Genomic DNA, 21,431 nt, shown 5'->3' with positions numbered 1-21,431 from the left:
CAGTGCTCAATGCTGTATGTAGCTCTCCCTGCAGCTGGCCCGACTCTGCAGGTGTGCCAAGTACCAAGAAACCTACCATGTCCTGGGTTACAAAGAGATGCAAAGTAGAACTGAAGTGATACTTCTAGAACCCGCTTCTTGGATATGACTAGTGAAGGGCAATGTGCTGTACTAGCAGACAGTCACTAACATTTATTGCTACTATGTATAAATTAGTCAGTCCACAAAACTTATTGAGCAATGATTGTGTGCAGGGCACAGTGCCAGCCATGGGGAACACTGCAGCGAATAAGATTGCCCATCTCTGCCCTCAATAGTACAACACTTATGGCGTGTGGAGTGGGACTGGAGAGAAAATACAGAACTAGACCTTTACAGAATCTCAGCTCTGAAAGGCCTTCTGTGCATTTCTTCAGCATATGTATCAGACCCATCCTCAAGGAGTTTCTAATTTATTTAAAATAACAACACACACCAAAGAAATCCTTCAGAGGGCAGGATAATAAAAGGTCTTGTTAGTGTACTAACAAGACAGACATGATTTTATAAGTGCTGAAATGATTACAAACTAGAATAATATGGAGTTAAAAGAAACTAATCATGAATGCATCCTGAAAAAGAGTTTAGGTTAGATTTAGGTAGAAATAATTAACACGATAGTTTAGTAATATATTAATTTTAGTGTTTTTTCTTTTATTCTTTTTTCTTATACTTTTTTTTACTTTTTATATTATCCATGTTTATTTTTTAATCACAATACCATTTTTCACCTACAATCATTAACTACCAAGTGTCTTACTGGAGGCAATAAATAGTTGGCTAATTTTTGAGTATTCATAATATTTTCAACATGATCTTTTAGTCACTGATCTCTACAGAATCAAAGCATATCTCAAAAATCATTGAGGCAGTGATGTTATTATGTCAGATTTTTAAGTGGGAGAGTAAAGGCAAGACGTAATTAAGAACTTCATAATTTTTGTAATAATGAGGTTACAGTGACTTTAGTAAATCTGATAAACATATCACTTTGAATGGCCTAACAAGCGACCAAGCCAGCTCAGCAACTAAAGAGTAAATTTCTAAACGTAATTATTTCCTTTGTGCCCACCTGAATGGTCAAAGTCTTTTTGCCCAGATAAAAATATAAAATAAAAATTCCAAAGTGGAAGAGTATACCAATTATATTTCTAAAACAGATCTCTTACTGTAAGGAGACATCAACATAATTTCATATTTCCAACCATTTAGTTACCTAGTTAAAACACAATACACACATATACGCACACACTCACGCATTCACAATACAGGAATGGTAGTACAAAAGGTTTGCAACAGCACTTATTGTATCTAGTTTAAAAAAAAAAACATTAGAACATACGGGAAAAACCGTACTCACCTCTAAAATGTATTTTTTAAAAAATTCTACAAAATGCAGCTGATGCTAAAACTGAAATTAATTTTCCCTTAGCAAAAGAGTTATTATCAAATTCTTAAGCTACAGTGCACTCTGTACAACAATTCTACTTAAATCTGTTTATCTGCCTCCTAAAAAGTGAAATGAGTACATGCACAGAAGGTGAATGATTCCGCACAGACTCTTACAATAAGAGGAGCTTGATACAACTTACAAATTTGCAAGAATGTGATTACTGTCGGGACTGAGAAGTCTGCGTATTTGATGAAGGAGTTAAGTTCCTTGGTATATATCTGACATTCTTTTTGCTGCTCCTCAAAATCAGAAATAAAAGATTAACTACAATGATTTTTTTCCTGCTGAGGAAAACAATAAAATCTAGTTAACTCAGCTGACAGTAAGTTTTTGAGTTAAAAGATGGAAGGTATTTAAAAAATAACTCAAGGCATCATTTCTTAAAGATCTTTATTCCATATCAATCCACATACCAACTTTCAAATCAAGAAGCCTCTGTCTGCCTGCACTGTTCAACGTGTAAATATCACCTACCCCACCTGGGCATTCATAAAGATCACAGCTCTCAATCAGATGCTATGCTGTTTGCTGAATGCCACATTTCCACAAGGGGCTATCTACCATGTCATCTTATAAAGCATTGTTTAGAACTTTTATATATAATATTCAGGCTACTAGCAACTCAGACCATGATCACAGGGTGGGTCTTGGGGAGCTCGGATATTGATCTGTAGGTCTGTAAAAATAAATCTTAAAAATCTGCACAGCTCTTGCATCATGTTGTTCCCTCACAGCTCAGTCTAAAATCTTCAAGCCTTTCCTTAGCAGCTCACTGAATAAATGGCTTAGGCTTTCCAGTACTTATGCATACAAATTTTATCAAGAACAAAACTAAAGAACTTTTCATTTTATTTAGTTGAATATCTGAGAAAACAGAAGAGGTGTGATTTTAAGTCGTATCATCTGTTTGGCTCTAACATGCGAGTTAAGACCTCAGGAGCCAAAATGTTTGGGTGGGATACCAGCTCTCTTCACCTACTAGATGTGTGACCTCAAACTCTATACCTCAGTTTCTTCATCAGTAAAAGAGAGATATAATACTACCTATGACAAAGAGTTAAAGATTAAATAATATAAAGAGGAAGAGTATCTAATTTTCAGGAAGCTCCCAATAAATGCTAGCTATCATTACTTTATAAACATCAGAGCACAAAACTACACGGGAGTAGAGGTGATTTCTAGATCCCTTTGCAATAACATTCCAAGGATATATGGCTCTTCAAACCTGAACATTTTAAGAATATTGAACTTGACTAAACATCTTTGTCATCCTGTAGATTACATATATTGTCAGTGTAACTCACGAGTAGACAGGAATATATTCACAGGGGAAATTATGATTGGCATTCTAAATAGGTCAACTTCTTTGACTGCAATGTAAGGAAAGAGACCGTAAATCACCAGTTCCACAGGCTACCAGGGAATATTTTCAGTACTCATTATCTTTTCTGATACTACAGTACAGAAACTACGAATTTTATATATTCAGAATCATATCTTATAGACATCTTTACTATTTATGATTTATATGTTTCTCCCTTTTTATGAGAGGGAATAGTTTGTAATGCTCTATAAATCTTAATAGAATTACATACTGAAGAGTGTAAGGTGAAGAAAATTGACCCCCCCCCCAAAAAAAATCCTTAAAACCAAACCAATCCATTGAACCAAGTCCTTCCTATTTCCTGCTCCACCTTCCACCAGCCCACCTCTATCCAATCCACCCAGCTCCTTCTATCTCCTGACCACCTCAGGTGAACCCTTACTCAGACCTGGACCTAAAATACCTCGAAGTACACAAACCTAAGGTGTGATGCTATAATTAAGCCACACTGTTGAGCAGCACACACATGCTAACAGGTCTTTCTATTTTGTGGTAGAGAGTCACAGAAATAAGAGTAAAACAGCATGGTGTTGAGGATGGAGAACATTAGAAATCATACTGCCTTAAAGCCATTTTGAAAACATTCCTTCTCTTCTCTTTCCCCGCCCACATTTTCCAACATACATATTTTTTAAAATGCAAATAAACATGCCTGCTGTTGTTACCTTAAAGGAGCCTGTCAAACAGAACCCATCCCAAAGGAACACTGAGCGTCCAAGGTAGAGTTATATATATCCTTTGTAACTTTTTGCTTTTCTACCAGAATCGCCTAAACAAACAAAACTTTATAAAATTTTTATAAAACTTAGCTAACTTTCCCCCTTCGGGACTTTCAGTATACAATTTTTATGTTTTAACCTTCAATAAAAATAAGTACTGTTAACTTATAACAAACGGTACAGAGGTGATCACTGGATTTCACACAGACATGCCTAATAGAAAATTCAATTTTCATTTACTTATACTACTCTTAGCAATCTTCAAGATATTGCCACCCACATCTTCTCTCTCATCCTTTTGGTGCAAAGGAACACGAAAGCAAGGAAGAATATTAAGTAAAATTAATTTAGGAATTGTAATCAAAGGGATTACAAATTGTAAATGTTTTTAAGGTAGACTAAATACCAGATAAAACGTAGTTATGTAATGATTTTCCTTAATATATCATACATAGAAGGCTAATAAAATCAGAAAACTCGGTCTCAAAGTCGCAAATTGCTTTAAGGATATCTGTTTCAACCATGAAGCAAACTTGCTTCATTGCTCTATTTTTAAATTTGCACCAGCTATACACAGAAACACACACATACACACACACACAACTTCCAGTATCAGAGACCAAATAAACAAAAATGAAAATGGAGATTTTCTTTTAAGGTAAGATTTTAAATTTAAATAAGTGAAGTCTCAAATGTAGTATTTGGATAGCTTGTGTGAAAAACCCTGGTGTGAGTTTTCTGTTTTAATTCTGAGATATCTCTTGGGAATGCTTCGATACACAGACAGAAGAAATCCAGTCGATTAAGCGTTAGACAACCAAGTATTAGGTAATGTATGTAACAATGCAATTCAGTTCTCCTGAGTCCCTCCACATTACAAACCTGGAGATAACACTGCCTGCTCTATATACTTCCTAGAACTGTTGAAAGGTAGCAAAATATTTTAAAATACTTTGAAAACAGCAAAGTGCTATACATTCAAAGCATTTTTTGTCATATTCATTCACATGTAAACTGCCCTACATTTTAATCAGCCACAGGCAAGCTCTCCATCTACACTCTACATGCCATTTCTCAGTGTCAGTAAAAGGATCATTTTGATAGGCTGGATAATGGCCCTCCCCAAAGATGTCTATGCCCTAACCAACCAGAACCTGAGAATGTTACCTTACACAGCAAGTGAACTTTGCAGATGTGATTTAGTTAAGGATCTTTCGATGGGGAGATTATACTGAATTATCTAGGTGGTTCCTATGTAATCACAAGTGTCCTCGTAAGAGGGAGCCAGGAGGGTCAGAGTAAGAGAAGGGGATGTGACAATGGAGACTCTGTGTGTGTGTGTGTGTGTGTGAGAGAGAGAGAGAGAGAGAGAGAGAGCGCGGGGAGAGGGGGAGTTGAAGATACTACTGCTGCTGGTTTTGAAGATGGAGGGAGAAGCCATGAGCCAAGGAGCACAGGAGGCCTCTAGAAGCTAAAAAAGGCAAAGAAACGAATTTTCTCCTAGAGTCTCCAGAAAGAACGCAATCGACACCTTGATTTTAAACTTCAACCTCCAAAGCCATAAGATAATAAACATGTGGGTTGTAAACCACTAACTTTCTGATAAATAGGAAACTAATATGATCATGAAAGCACAACCACCTGTTACCCCAGGACTGATATTCACAATTTTTTTCTGAGAATACACAATAAGTTGTAAAATAATAGCTTTGACCAGTTTCTGAATCTGTTTCCCAAACCCATTCCCCCCAGACTGGCGAGTCCTTTAGATCCCCTCCACTGGCACGGATAACGGAACACCAGCTGTGTAAGACGGGCCAACTGACAACATGTAGAGATCATCCAGGCCTGTCTCTTTCCCAGCATAGGTATTTGAATCATTCTGGATCTAATATGCTTTTTTAAAAAATTTCTTGGGGGGAAAAACGTCTTCTCCTTCCACTAGTAGAAATGCTTCTCATTCTAAAACATTTAGAATGAAAAAGTTGTCTAAGATGTAGAATTCTTTCAGCTAAAAATTTTTTTCTTACTCTGTCTTTAGTAAACATGGAAATTAAGAAATGATACATATAAGTCTCTTTCAGGTTTTTCTTTCTAAGTTAATGACTACACTTCCATATTCTTTAATATTTTCTTAGAGGTTTTCTAAACCTTTATCTATTTTGTATATTATATTCTGCTATGTTCCGCCTGCCTATGACTTAAAATCTGGACCTCTAAACATGCTGGACAAAATATATTAACCTTTCTTAATAGTGATATACACCATTTGTAAAAGTTGGCTGCGATCTAATAAATAAGATTAGGCAGAGAGGAAGGAGTTCCAATTTAAGCCCTGGTCCTGACACTGCCATGTGACCTTGAGCAAATCACATAACCTCTCTGGTCTCAGTGACATCATCTATAAAACAAGGAACTTGAACTAAAGATGCAGTGTCTTAAAAGAGAGGTACAAAGTATTTTGCTAATTCTATTGAGAAAGTAGTCACCTCTGGCAAAAACAATTGATAAGTGCGCCTCATTAGCTCCTTCACAAAGATAACACTAGGGATACTGAGGCTTGTTTGGACTTTAACAATCCTGATTCCGGATGTAGCAAGCCTCAGTGCAAGGAAAGCCTGAGGGACACTGCAGGCACACTGAGTGGCACAGATTTTGCGAGGCTAATGGATGAGGAAGGGTGGGGGGAAGCATAGGGGGCACCATGGAGAGCCTGGAACACCAAGGCAGTGCAGAGCCCCTGAAGGTTCCTGAAAGGCTCTCGTGATCTCTGCAGATTGTGACCGGAGTCCACTAGCATGTGAAATGTACCCCGTGGTGGCCCTTAGCAAGCCGTGCCGTTCGCCACCTTCTCCCCAGTGCCCAGGCACAAGAACCGGCACTCAATAGTTGCTCACAGTGTGTGTGAGCTGAGTGACTGAGCCCCAATAGCCCTTCTCGTCTGACCCTTTCCCTGAGGACCGTGTCCCAAGAGTGCCATGCATATTATGCGTGATGGGAATGGTGTCCTTGGAGTTATGAAAACAGCAGCCCTGCCTCCCTTCAGGAGGTCTCAGGGAGCTGGGCTATTGGAGTTTTCTAGACAAGAGGAAATGAAAGCCTGAACTAGTGACAGCCCTGGGAATGGAAAGGAGAAACAGTTGCCAGCATGATTTATTTTAGGGTGGTTTGGGAGATTTGCTGAAATACTCTTGACTAGTCAGAGTAAAATGTTACTTGATTTCTTCCCTATTTTCCTTTAGAGAAATTCAATAATAATCTATTACATAAAATTGGAAGGCTTATTATGTATCTCCTGATAAGCACAAGTTACTTATCATAAACCTCACTCTTCTGTCAAAAATTCATATGATCCCATTTTTCTACCTTTAGGATCTAGTACGTCAGCCAAAAATCAAACAATCTACAGCAATATTTTGAGGAACCAAAGAAAAACAACAAGAAGTCCCAAGGAACTCTATGTACCATTTTTTTAAAGGATGCCATATACTCAAACTTATAAGCATATTTCTTGAGTCCTATGCCACAGAAACATTTGCTAAAACTGCACTGACCACCTCACCTGTATTTTGATGTTTCTCAAATATAGATTAAATGAACTAACACAAAGCTTAAGTCATTTTGATTACTGAAGAAACATCTGATTCAGATGCTGTATTTTAAAGCTATGCCCCTTCTATTAATATCCAAGATTGCACTGTATTTCTTTTCTACAAGAATACTTTTTAAAAAAAAACCCTACCACTACAATCTTTTTGGAATTAGATAGCATATACATAAATGAATAAATAAAAATAAAATCCTTCCAATTTTAAACACAGCAGATGATTAGTATTTACAGAAACAGACCAAAAAAATTATTAAGGAGCATGGTACAAATTATGTTTGATACCTAGCATAAAAGTAAAGGGTAAAGGTAGCTAGCTAAAAAAACCTACACTAGATATATATTTTATATTTAAGTGTATCATCTTGGGTATTAAACATGCTGCTAGCTATCTCTTAATGAGCAACTGAGCTGTCATTTTTAATAACAGACTGACAATTATTATCTATAAGTTGATATTCCCTGAAAAGTCATCTGTGCAATACTTACATTAATACAGTTAAGAATAGAAACTTACAGTTGCATTTATTTTAAAAAGTATTATTTTATAATACTTGGCATAATATTATAGAAAATGACATGAACATATATTTACAATGAAAAATCAACATATTCCAAAATGCAGAGACCATTTCAATACGCAGCAGAACTTTATACAGAATCTTAATAACGCATCTCAGTTGCTCATTGTTAAAAAAATTTACTTGGTCTGTTGATGTTATATGAGAAAAATATACATAATCAAGATAAAATATGATAAAAAATAAACCAAATACTTGGGCCATTCTAATCTTAGTCCCTTCTCAAATCAAAGCAGACATGACAGTTGAATAGCATAAAAACTCAAATTATCTAATTCATCTAAGTACACGACACCATTAATACGTAATGCAAGGAATTATATAATAGCCTATTGTAATTCATTCATTATAATATTCTAGAAATTCTATTTTATTTTCAAATACTAAGAAAAAATTTTAAATACCTCTTCCACAAAGCTGTCTTTTTTCTCTAGCATTTCTCGTAAAGTTTGAAGAATTTTAATGCACAATTTTTCTTCTTTCTCCATCAGTTTCTTTGTGTGATTGATCAACCTTAAAAGAAAACATTAACTTTAATAGGACAGTGGTTTCTCTTCAAGCTATATACTAACATCATATGCTAGAGGAAAAAAAATCACACTATTATTTGAGAGTATAAAGCAAACCAGATACATGTTGTCAAAGTTTTAAAATTATACTTCAGCTTATAAGCTTTGTATTATAAAACCTTTGTTTTACAGTCAGTTTATCCCAGTGCACATGAATATCTGCAGTATATTACATTTTATTATATTATGTCATACTATATTATTTTCTATGTACTATATCACATTAACTGTATAGTAGAGCAGCAGTACACAACTTTGGAACCTTAGCATTAATGGGCTGCTTTCCAGTTTCCATTAATAATAATTGCTATGTTTCACTGCTAGGGCTTGGTAAAAACAGGCAGTTTTTGTGATTAGAATAAAAAAAAAAAAGGAACATCAACACAGTCTACCCATTTACTATGTTTGCTATAATTTAGGCAAAGACTCTAATTAATTTTACAGTGGTGACGTCTGCACTGGTGCTCTGTCAAGAGAAAAGTTTGCAGATCACAGTTCTATAACTCTCCAAAAATTCAGAATCAAGTAAGACGTTCAGAATCCGAATTTACAGCTTAGCACATATAGCTCATGTTGTTAAAAAGCTGGTTCGCAAAATGACCCTGTGAGATGTGTCCTCCTAGAAAAACAAAACGATGTAGAATATAACGGAATGATCTGATTTCAGTGACATAACAGGAGTCCTGAGGGACAGAGCCCTGAGGAAAAGTGAGCTTTCGCTAGATAATGTCCAGGAGTGCTTATCAGCTCTCAGGGTGAAGTATGAGGACCTCCCCTGGATTTTCTCCATTCATCCTCACAGCAAGCTAATGTAATAGTTTCTATTATCAGGCTAATTTTGCTCATGAGAAAACAGAGCCCCAAAGAGAGAAAGTAACTTGCCTCTGGTTACACAGTTGTTCAGTGGTGGGATCTGGAAATAGACCCCAGGACCATCTGATTTCAGAGCCAAAATTCTGAAGCACCACTTTGTGGAGACAGGACAGTTCACTGATGAAGAGTCCTGACACACGCTAGGTTGTACACAGCTGCCTCTTATGTGACACCGTAAGTGCTATAGCAGAGGCAGTGGCAAATGCCATAAACTGGACAAAGAAACAATTATATTCTGTTGGGGGAGCTGCTTAGGGCTGATGAGAGAAGGTTTCGGTGACAAGGTAACACTTAACTATACAGATTTCACCTGGCAGGGAAGGGTGCAGAGAAAAGGCATCCTCGCAAAGGAAATGAACAAAGGGCAGATGCAGAAAGCTGATGGCACGTCCAGGGAATAAGTACTCCAACTGCCAGCTGACACTTAAAGACATGGAAGAGGAGGGTGTAAGAGGTGCAGCCTGAAAAGAAGGATCTGGGAATATCGTGCTAAAGAGTCTGGAATTTACGCTGTAGAAAATGGGGAACCACTGTGTTAAAGGACTTGTATGGCCCTGCCTGCCTGTGACAAAGATACGTCAGATGGAGGTGGGAACAAGGGCACAGAAGAGTGAGAACAAGCAAGAGATGAACAGGGCATGTGATGGGGTAAGGATACCAAAAGCAATATTGAAACAAAATAGCCAAGACCTGGCAAACGACGACATACAGAAAGTGGAAGAAGAGAGGGAAGGGAGATCACAGATGCCTGAAATGGGTGAGTTGGGTCAGTAGGTGGAATATGATACTTTTAAATGACACCTATTTCACACTGTGAAGGAATAGTGATTTCCATTTAGACATGTTCCATCTGGGCAGGGTGCTATATGTCCATGTGGTCAGGCACAATAATTGTTCTAAAGTTCTCCTGACATGAAAAAAAAAAACCTGCCTCTCTAAAACCTCAGCTATTTAGTCTTTTTTTTCCCACATGATATAGTCTTTAAAGATATGAAAATCATTTGATGGACACTGTACATTTCTTTTGATTTTTTTTCTCTCTTAGGCTATTTCCATTTTTTTAACTTTTCTTTAGATAAAATATTTAATTCACTAACCATCTGAAAATATCAGTGGGAATGAATGAACACTTGCTCGGGATTTATACAGGTATTCGTCTATCATATAATGTTTGGTTGAGTTAGATCAGGTGACTTTCAAATACTTTTTTCTATGAACCCCACCATGCAAATACATGTCTGTGAGTGTATTTGTAAAACTAATGCAAAAGTTATCTTTACTCTATAAGATGCACTCTGATATTCTGTATTCTTTCCTAATTCATTTTTTAAAATTAACAGTTGCCTCTTCTCCACAAGTCACATACCACAGTTTGGGAAACAAAGCTTCTTCCTTCATAAGAGAGGAGTGAGTGCTGATATGAATGAACTATGAGCAGCCACCGTAAAAGCTAACACCCACAATGACCTCTTCTCTTCTCTCTTACTCTATGTGAAATCTGGTCCTTTCCTGGGGTTTAGCCCTCGCATTCTCCTGCAGACACATCTGACTCAACAAGTTCCAGGAATTAAATTCATTTGAGGAAGTCAGGAGGCCCACTTAAGGTCTACAGCAATTAATGAAGTTGGACTCTAATTTTAATAGATATCTTTGCAAATAAAACTCTTGGTTCTTCCCAGAATTAAGGAAGGAGTAAGTAAACAGATATCCCTGAGCCTCTGGCCATACTACAATCACACACATACAACAGAACAAAAAGCTTTTCTCTAACCACTACCCTGTGTGTGACACCCTCTTCCTCCACCTGGGTGTAGGACCTGTGATATATTCCCATTATCATATCACTCTGCTTCTGTCCTTTGAATTTACCTAATATTGCAACAGATTTGCTTCATCTTCAGCACAGGTCAATATTTTCTTGATATTCTGAGTTACTTTATATTACCTTCTTATAGACCTATATCTTTAAGTTCTAGACCAGTGCTGTCCAACAGAACTTTTTCTGTGATAATTAAAGTATCCTGTATCTGTGCTGCCTTAGTTGTTGGCCACTAGCTACATATGGCCATTAAGTACTTAAAATGTGGCAAATGTAACTGAGGAACTAAATATTTTACTTTTATTTAATTAATTTAAACGTTCATTTAAGTAGCCATGGACAGTTAGCAGCTACTGTATTGACACTCTAATTCTTGACACTCAATCAGCAAACTCTTGTTCTAAAGGGCCAAACAGTAAATATTAATAGTTTAGGCTCTGTAGGCCATGCAGACTAGGCAACTAGTGGGTTCTTCTACAACAGTATGAAAGCTGCCATAGATGACAATATGTAAATAAATGTGTGTGGCTGTGTTTCAACAAAACTTTCTTTGCAAAAATGATCAATGACCTGTGAGCCAGAGTTTGCCAATCACTTGTCTAAACTATCAAGTCTCTGGGATATAGCTATAGTATCATATGAATATACTGGAGTTAAAATTCTCAGGCTTATTACCCACTTTTTAACCTATATTCTATACACTGATACCTATTCACGGGAGGTTAAGTATATTTGTCAAAGACCCTATTTTTATACTAGGCAATATCTCTACTTAATTTTTTTTCCCAATGGCTTCCACCATCATCAGTTTTGCAGACACTCTGGACCTCTTCATTTAAAAATTCTTATTAGAAGTCTGGCCAATGTCCAGACAAACCCATTCTTCCCAGGCCCCTTAAGACATAGCAATCAAAAGCCAAGAATCCGTGATTCTGGCCATAATACAGAAACCCACCTATTCTTCAACATGACCCCTGCAGTCAGTTCTTTGCACCCCATACCTTGTTTTCTCTCCCCAAATCCCAGCTGTAACTGGTAAAAGAAAGAACATACTTCTTGTGTCTCCACAACCTTCAGTTTCGCCCTCAGTATGTCAACAGAGGAGGTTTTGAGACCATTTCAGTTGTATCCTCAACCGCACAGGAACAGGCTGTGATGGATAATGGTCAAGAGGGTTGGAAGCCTCTTCTGACTCTCCATCCAGATACTCTCCCCAAGGTGACCGAGCACCTCTGACTGGCCATCTTGAGTCTACGTGTAATTACTTGCGCAAATCACTCAGCCAAGGGTCCTCAACATTAAGGTCTGTCTTTTCTTTCTGGAGCTACTTACACTTTTTCTCACAACTGCTTTTATTTCCTTAAGAATTGTTCCTTTACCATTAAAATGAAAATATGCCACGATTAACACATCTACTCTAATAGACCTGACAATACCACAGAAATGCTGAGAGAAATACGTAAATGAGAAAGCTACAGAAGAGGATCATCAAGGCATCATGGGAGGTGCTGGGTGGAGACTTAACAGCTCTTCCCCGAAGCATGCCTGGGCCCCAGCTTTCTCATCTCTAAAATGAGGCTCAACCTCGCAGAGCACTTGTGCAGATTAGATAACACACACAGGATAACAGTGCACATAGGAAGGCCTCAATAAATGCTACTACCCTTTCCTTCCTCTCTCTGTTAATGAAAATCAGTGACTTTAAACAGGAATCTTTTAAAACTTCATACCATAGAGTTATAGAAAGGAATCAGAACCAAGATACTCTTTTACGTGGTATTTTGTGCCCAATAATGACATTTCATTTTCAGCAAATATTAATAAATGTAAGTTGAACGTCACCAAAACAGAATTTCTGTTGAAACAGACTAATTTTTTGGAGGTATATTTTAACACGGATTTTAGACCTTTTACATGCTCTGCGAACTGTCATTAGGGATCAGCAGAGTAAAAAGCAGGGACGTCAGAGGCCAGCTCAGTGGAGCAGCACCTGCAGCGTCTCAGGCTGTACGCACTTACTTGGACATGAAAGCACCGCATCTTATTCTTGCATCGCTCCCCTCAGGAAACAGTAGCTCTGGACTGTACAGCACATCAACCAACACAGAGAATTCAGCCTGCATCATCGGGCTGAACTGTTGCTCCAAGGACGCCACTACATCCTAAGGAATAAAGCACAAGAGAGACCATGTAAAGACCTAACTCGGATTTCATCCTTTGAAGACAGGACAACCTTAAGAATACTAACCAGGAATGAGATGTGGGAATTTCAGAGAAGAGGCACCCTACTTCCCACGATACCAAATGTCTGTGCTTTAAGTATAGGCTGGTTTTCCGTATGAAAACTGTTTGAGTCTCCTTTTTCATTTATACTATAAGGGAGGGGTGGGTAGCTATATGATTTCTAAGGATATACAGACAAGATGATAAGTCAGTAAAGCCAATGTTACAAGCACTGCAGTGTTTAAGATTGCAATAGAGACGATGCAGGTATTCATCAAATTGGGGTATGCTCAGCAAACAGCTAAAAAAGACTTCATATATGTCATTGGTCATCCGGAACTAACCATTTCTTCCAACGGGAAAATTCCTTGACGTATTATCTGAACCAGCAGTAGTACTGTACAAGGGTTCAATGGCACTTAATAGTATTTCAAATTATATTTTTTGATAGACACTATTGGTCACCTGCCAATAGCCTTTCCTCATCCTCTTCCTTGCTAACAGAATCTCCATGTTATTTCTCAGTCAGGTAACAACATTCTCAAGGAGATGAGCTCCCTCAGCCTAAAGACAAGATTGAATAGTTTAAGCCAGTCATGGTCATTCCATTTCCCCTGCCAGTAATTGATTAGGAATGATTATGTGACATAGTCCTGGCCAATAAGACATCTGGTGAAGTCTGCTGAGTGCGGGGCTGTGTATAGCGGGGGGACCGGGCAGATTCTTTAGGAACTACCTATGATAGTAGTGTCTACAGTATACTTGATACTACAGTATACTTGAGATAGTAGCTATCTCAAGACAGCTCGAGAGTGTGAAAATCCAAAATACGAGGCAGCCCTCTTATGACCTTTGGAGACCAGCCTTATGCTGAAAGGCAACAGACCAATGGTGTTAAGGCCTGGACCTATCAAGCAACTGAACTAAACACCTCAGGAAGAGCCCCAAATCCAGATTCCTTGCTATGCAAAAGATATATTTTTTATTGTTTAAGCCACTTTTAGCTGAATATTGTGTTAATTATAGCTGAAAGCATCTGACATGTTTCTCAAACGGACTATAAGCAATAATTTACTGATCATTCTTTAATGATTAAAGCATCCCCTTTGTTTTTAAGATAACTAAGTTAGAAAATAAACCAAAAAAACTCACATAAAGCAATACTTTATTCACCCATACCTGTGGCATATTTTGTTAAGCAGAAGACTGACTGCCGATTGCTTATTGTTACTCTCAGCTATGGCAACACGCTTTTTTTTTTTTTTAATTGGTTGCACCAGGTCTTAGTTGCAGCAGGCGGGCTCCTTAGTTGAGGCAGGCGGGCTCCTTAGTTGTGGCATGCGAACTCTTAGTTTCGGCACGCACGTGGGATCTAGTTCCCTGAGCAGGTATTGAACCCAGGCCCCCTGCATTGGGAGCACAGAGTCTTAACCACTGTGCCACCAGGGAAGTCTGACAACATGTGTTTTTATGTTATTTTCTTCCTGGTAGTCTCTTGATTTCTTAGGGCTAGATCTCAGGGGTTAACTTGTTTAACTCTTTCCTCTCTTTGTAGCAAAAGTGATCATTTCTACTTCAATTACTCTAAATAAGCTTTCTGAGAAATTCCTCATGACAGCTAGGACAGACTACTAGAGAGGAAATCACATAAATGGGAAACAGATATTATACAAAGGTGGGAAAAGAATATGCTTATCCAATGTGGCCATATTTAATAAAACATCACTAACACATACCTATCTTTCAGATTACCTCTCTTCTTCCTTTCATTTACTAAACAAATTGTGCCCAGGCTTCTATGATGTGAATTCTGTCTTTATCTCCCATTTTGATCATGGGCCAACTATGTGATCTCTGATTCATTATTTCTCCACGTGAAAACCCAGGATAATGATACTAGCAATTACATGGGATTAAAAGTAAATACATAAAACAGCCTCTACGATGTGTTGTAATAACCTATAATGGAAAAGAATCTGAAAAAGAATCATTGTTGAACACCTGAAGCTAACACAACATTGTAAATTAACTATACTTCAATTTTTTTTTAATGGTTAAAAAAAAACAGGCTCTAACACGTATTGACCACTTAGTATTCCTGAATAAATGTTAGTAATTATTGAGTACCAGTTAGCTGCAATCATCACCCTGTTGCCAGACCATTTATTCCGGTTCCTTTTCTGACCTCATGTCACTCAACCACTGCTAAGCATTTTACACACTTGGCCCTACTCTGTCAAACACTTTCTGCGCTTGGCTTCTGTAACATCGCACTCATCTTATTTTCCACCTATGTCCTGACCACTCCTTTACCAGCTCCTGGTAGCTCCTGGTCCTTTTTCTTCTATATCTACATTTTCTTGCGAGGAATCTCACGCAATTCCATGGTTTTAATATCATACGTATGCTGAAAATCCCCACATCTATATTTCCTGTATGGACATCTTTCCAAACCACTTCAGACTCATATATCCAGCAGCCTATTTGACACACTCACAGAGATACTGACATAGACATCCAACACTTAAAATTCTCCATACAGAACGCCTGATTCCAACTCTCCCATTCTTCCCTATCCTAGGAAATGATCCAATCATATCATACCCAGGCTCATCCTTGATTTCTCTTTCCAACATCCCACATCTCATCCATCCATCCACCAAGTCCCCCTGGCCCTAGGGGACCAACTATATCCAAAGTTCATCTACTTATCTTCATTGCTGCTGCTATCCCCTTAAGCCAAGCCACCAACACCTTTTGCCTGAATTAATACAATAACTACCTAACTAGACTCACTGCTTCCATGTCTGGACCCTACAATCCATTCACCATTCAAGATCCACAGTGTTTTTTAAAAGGTAAACCAAGTCATGCCTATAGTCTGCTAAAAATCTCTAATGATTTTCCATCACATTTAGAATAAATCCAAATGCTTTACCATGGAAGTCTCTACATGAATTGGCTCCTTATTTCATAATATTCTCTTCCTTTGCTCACTCTTGCCCCAATGGGCTTCTCTTGGTTCTTCAAACCCACATCCTCGTTCCTGCCTTAACATCTCTGCATTTACTCTTCCCTCCCCATAAAGCTCTCTATCCTCCTATCTTTGAACAGATTATTCCTCTTCATTATTTGGGTCTCAACTCACTGTCTCCTTAATAGAGAGGAGCTCCCTCCCTGCAGGATCACTCTCCCAGCAATTCTCCATCATATTGTTATACTGATTTATTTTATTCACAGCAGTTTTAATTCTGTAACATCATATCACTTACTTAATGCATCAGAATGCATTTTCTATGAGGGCACAGACCTCATGGTTCTATCTCCAGTACTTAACACAGTGGCTGGAACGGAGTTTTCATCAAATATATATTTATCCAGTGAATGCCAATGACTGTGCTAAAAGAAGTTTAAAGCACGCCCTCTTTATTTCTCCCCTGAAATGTCTACGCCTCTGGCTCTCATGAACCTGACTTCCCTCCTTTCTGACGGTGTCTTTTTTTCCTCATTTATTTGGCCATTCTGCCACTTCCGGCCACTCACAAAATGTTCTTTGTTTTTCCTATCACTATACTCTCTACTTCAGCAATACCAACCACTATCCTCACTCCAACTATTATCTCCAAATATAGACTTACCTTCCAATACATTCAGTAGCCTATAAACCTAATTCACTGTATGTTCAATGATCATAGCCAACATCTTTTACTGGATCCTCTCCTTCCCTCTTACAATGAAGAGTCTATAACATCACCTAGTCTCCAATCATCAGTGCCTCTTAAACACCCCTCATGTCCCCTCTCTGTCTCCATCCAAAAACCACCAGGTCTGTTCACCCTGCCTTCATTATTGTATATAACACCTACTTTTTCATTTCATTGATACCACCACCTGGCTGATATGTTTAGTAATTTCTTATTAATCTGCCTTCCTCTAGTCTCTTCCTGATATTTCTATCCTGCAAACCAATAACTGCTTACTCATTTATAATGACATTTTCCTCAAAACATTTAATGACTTACAACCTTCAAGTTTTCAGACTGAGTCTAACTTGTTTTTTGGTTTTTTTTTTCCCTTCGGCTTTGCCATGTGGCATGCAGGATCTTAGTTCCCCGACCAGGAATCAAACCTGCGCCCCTGTGGCCCCTGCAGTGGAAGCACGGAATCTTAACCACTGGACCACCAGGGAAGTCCCTAACTCGTCTTTATAATCACGTATAATGCTCATCTATCAAAACTCTGAACCTTCACCATTTAATCTACTCATTACCTCTTACAATATTTATTCCAGTTCATGTCTTGACCATTCTTCACGCCAAGAACTTTCCTCAAGCCATACCCCAGATCATCCCATGAAATCTTCCACTAATTATGTGAGAGGAAAGATATCTGTTATGGGCTGAATTGTGTCCCTCTCAAAACTCATATGATAAAGCCCTAACCCTGGTACTTCAATGTGACTATATTTGGAGTTAGGGCCTTTAAAGGGGTAATTCAGTTAAAATGAATTCATATGGATGGCCTCTAGTCCAAAATGCCCGGTGTCCTTATAAGAAGAGATTAGGGCACAGATGTGTATGTGCACAGAGGGAAGACCATATGAGGACACAGTGACAACTAGGCCATCTGCAAGCCAAGGAGAGAGGCCTCAGAAGAAAACAACCTGCTAACACCTTGATCTTGAATTTCTAGCTCCAGAACTGTGAGAAAATAAATTTCTGTTGGTTAAACCACCCAGTCTGTGGTATTTTGTGATGGCAGTCCAAGCAGACTAATACAATGTCTCTCTTTACTCAGTGTCCCAGAATGTCCAGGCCAAAAACAGGAGTGGGATACTATGCAAATAAATTGGGAGTAAAGGTGCTCACACCATTCTCACCAAAGGAGTATAAAAGGATACTTAGAGATGAATTGAAGCAAGGTTGTAAATATTTATTACATGAGTCTTTACAGTAAATTATTTTACCTAATGTACTGAAGTTATTAAGACCCATTACTCTACTATCAGAGCACATTAAATAATACATACTCACCAAAAACAACTCACCGCAACTTCTACCTAGAAGCTATGCTTTTTAAAAGGGTGGTGTTCATAGGACATTGTAAAGTAAAGCCTGGTCCCCAACTAGAATTTGATATTTTTAACCATATTTTATTTATGTGACTACATATATTAAAAATTATAATTTAGAAAATATTAATGCCATTTCATGCTCTTATTGTACCTGTAACTTTTCAATAATATTTCTATAATCCCAAGAAGGCCCTCCAAGAGCTTCCTTAAAGCGTGGTCCAGAGCGAGCTGATAGTCTCCAACCCATGGCCGCTCTCTGCACCATATTGGAATGACTCTTCATAAAAAGAGTATTAACTTGGCCGTCCAAATCCACTGGAATGGCAATTCCACGATTCTTTGCTGAAAAAGAAAGATTTAAAATATTTTCCTCTTTATTTGACTAAAGCTACTTGCATGCTATCAAAATAATTTTGTAAAGATAGAACAAATAGAAAAGAAAAAAATAAGATAAATAAATTCTGGGATGTAATGTAAAGCATATAGTTAGCCATAGTGTATTATATATTTGAAAGTTACTAAGAGAATAGATCTTAAATGTTCGCATCACAAGAAAAAAATTGTAACTATGTGAGATGATGATTGTTAACTAAATTTACTGTAGTAATCATTTCACAATATATACATATATCAATGACAATATTATATGTTAATCATATCTCAATAAAATTGGGGGGAAAAAGAAAATGCAAACCTTCAAATTCTGTCAAATTATTTTATATAACTGCAAAAGTTTTTAACTGGAAAGTATCTCAATTCTTAAGACCAATTATTAAAGTGGGCTCATTAACGTTCAAGAATTTATGTGATTTCTTGATGGTTAATGTTTGAAACGCACTTTACAAAGCATCAATATGGCAAAACACTGTATACCAACCATGTAAATTTGTACCTTCCAAGATGCAAAGGAAAATTAAAAAGCAGACAGAAGACACATGATAAAATCCTGCCAGTCCACTTTATTACTATAATTCACATGTATGTGTCTGTGCACAAACATGTACAAATGCACCAAACTGCATGTGGTAAAACATCTGAGAGAAGAAATAAAAAACTGACAAGTATAAAAAAATCTGCATTGGAAGACAGTACACAGTACACGTCCTTCTTTCTTCCCAGGATCCACTGAAATTTATATTTTAATACACTTATATCACAATACTGAAAAATAAGAGTGCTTGCCGTAAGGAAAACAGAAATGTTGAGGCATTTCTGCAAGCAGAATGAAGATGGGATTTGTCCATCAGAGAAAGAAGAAAGAAGAAATTGCTCTACAAGACATAAGAATGAGAACAGGTCTTCCTAGGTTCCCAGACACACACAAAGTGGTCACGGGGGATGGGAAAGTCATCTGGCAACTCAAGAAGGAATAGCATCTGAATATCTGGGAAGTGAAGGCCTTCATCCCTCTGACTAGCATAAACAGAGCAGCTGGCAGCAGAGGTTTTTACCCAGAGGATAAAGTTAAAGACATGCAGAAATGTTCTCTCAACAAACACGAATACCTGCCTGGAGAGAATGCCAAATGAAGGGGCTAAGAATTGACAGAGAAGCAGAACAGAGCTTGAAGAAACTGCAAAGTCCTCATCAAATAAGCAGTAGCACAGCCGGGAGAGAGAAGGCAGCTCAAAGAAGAACAGAAAATATACAAAAGATCCCAAGCCCTGACGAAAGCCCTCCTTATTTTAACACTTGTTAGTATTCCCAGCTTGCCTTCTGCTTCACACACACACACACACACACACACACACACACACACACTCCAAGAAAGCCTGTGTATCATTTATTCAGCCCCTCACCCAGAACTCAGGGTAAGCCCTGTCATTTATATGAGAAAGCTAGTAGAGAAACAGAGCCTCAAAACTGCAGTGGAGTAATATTCCATTGTATATATGTGCCACATCTTCTTTATCCATTCATCCGATGTTGGATGCTTAGGTTGTTTCCATCTCCGGGCTATTGTAAATAGAGCTGCAATGAACATTTTGGTACATGACTCTTTTTGAATTATGGTTTTCTCAGGGTATATGCCCAGTAGTGGGATGGCTGGGTCATATGGTAGTTCTAGTTGTAGTTTTTTAAGGAACCTCCATACTGTTCTCCATAGTGGCTGTACCAATTCACATTCCCACGAGCAGTGTAAGAGTGTTCCCTTTTCTCCACACCCTCTCCAGCATTTATTGTTTCTAGATTTTTTGATGATGGCCATTCTGACTGGTGTGAGATGATATCTCATTGTAGTTTTGATTTGCATTTCTCTAATGATTAATGATGTTGAGCATTCTTTCATGTGTTTGTTGGCAGTCTGTATATCTTTGGAGAAATGTCTATTTAGGTCTTCTGCCCATTTTTGGATCGGGTTGTTTGTTTTTTTGTTATTGAGCTGCATGAGCTGCTTGTAAATTTTGGAGATTAATTCTTTGTCGGTTGCTTCATTTCCAAATATTTTCTCCCATTCTGAGGGTTGTCTTTTGGTCTTGTTTATGGTTCCCTTTGCTGTGCAAAAGCTTTGAAGTTTCATTAGGTCCCATTTGTTTATTTTTGTTTTTATTTCCATTTCTCTAGGAGGTGGGTCAAAAAGGATCTTGCTGTGATTTATAAAAAATAAATAAATTTTTAAAATTCAAAAATGAATAAATAAAAAAAGTAGTTAATTAATAATTAAAAAAAAAGAACGAGGTTGGAAGACTGTCAAAACAGCACACAGATCACACACTCAAGCCCCGGAAGAGGGGGAAGTGCCTTAAGTCCCCCACTTCGGATGACATCTCCCTGCCTCACAAGTCTCAGTCTGACTGGGCTAGCTTTGGCAAGGGGACGGAGCTGGATCAGGAGCCACTGCTGCCATATCTGGATCAAGTTCCAGTTTTGGTCTATCATCCAACACCTAGCCAGACTCGCCTAGCAACTCAGCTGAGAGGAACAGAATAGGATAGCTCAAAAGAACAGGCCTCATACAGCATCAGCCTAAAGGAGTTTATGACGCTGGAAGAAATGGATCAGAAAAAAGGATCCGGGGGACTTCCCTGGTGGTGCACTGGCTAAAGACTCCACACTCCCAATGCAGGGGGCCCGGGTTCGTTCCCTGGT

General features: G+C 38.0%; 1 protein-coding gene across 3 annotated transcripts in view; it reads right to left on the bottom strand.

The window, feature by feature from the left end:
• ITPR2 (inositol 1,4,5-trisphosphate receptor type 2) overlaps nt 1-21,431 on the bottom strand; it is a 527,231-nt gene that overhangs the window by 212,004 nt on the left and 293,796 nt on the right. For all 3 annotated transcript variants that reach the window (XM_079936794.1, XM_079936796.1, XM_079936795.1), the window contains 3 exons: nt 18,493-18,683; nt 13,064-13,206; nt 8,188-8,296 (listed from right to left, as the gene is read on the bottom strand). In XM_079936794.1, the coding sequence (XP_079792920.1) occupies nt 8,188-8,296; nt 13,064-13,206; nt 18,493-18,683 (443 nt within the window). The remainder of the gene's footprint in view (nt 1-8,187; nt 8,297-13,063; nt 13,207-18,492; nt 18,684-21,431) is intronic.

The sequence above is a fragment of the Stenella coeruleoalba genome (assembly GCF_951394435.1).
Source record: "Stenella coeruleoalba genome assembly, chromosome: 11".
Taxonomy (NCBI): domain Eukaryota; kingdom Metazoa; phylum Chordata; class Mammalia; order Artiodactyla; family Delphinidae; genus Stenella; species Stenella coeruleoalba.
Note: the sequence above shows the minus strand (reverse complement) of the source record. Positions and strands in the feature narration are given on the sequence as shown.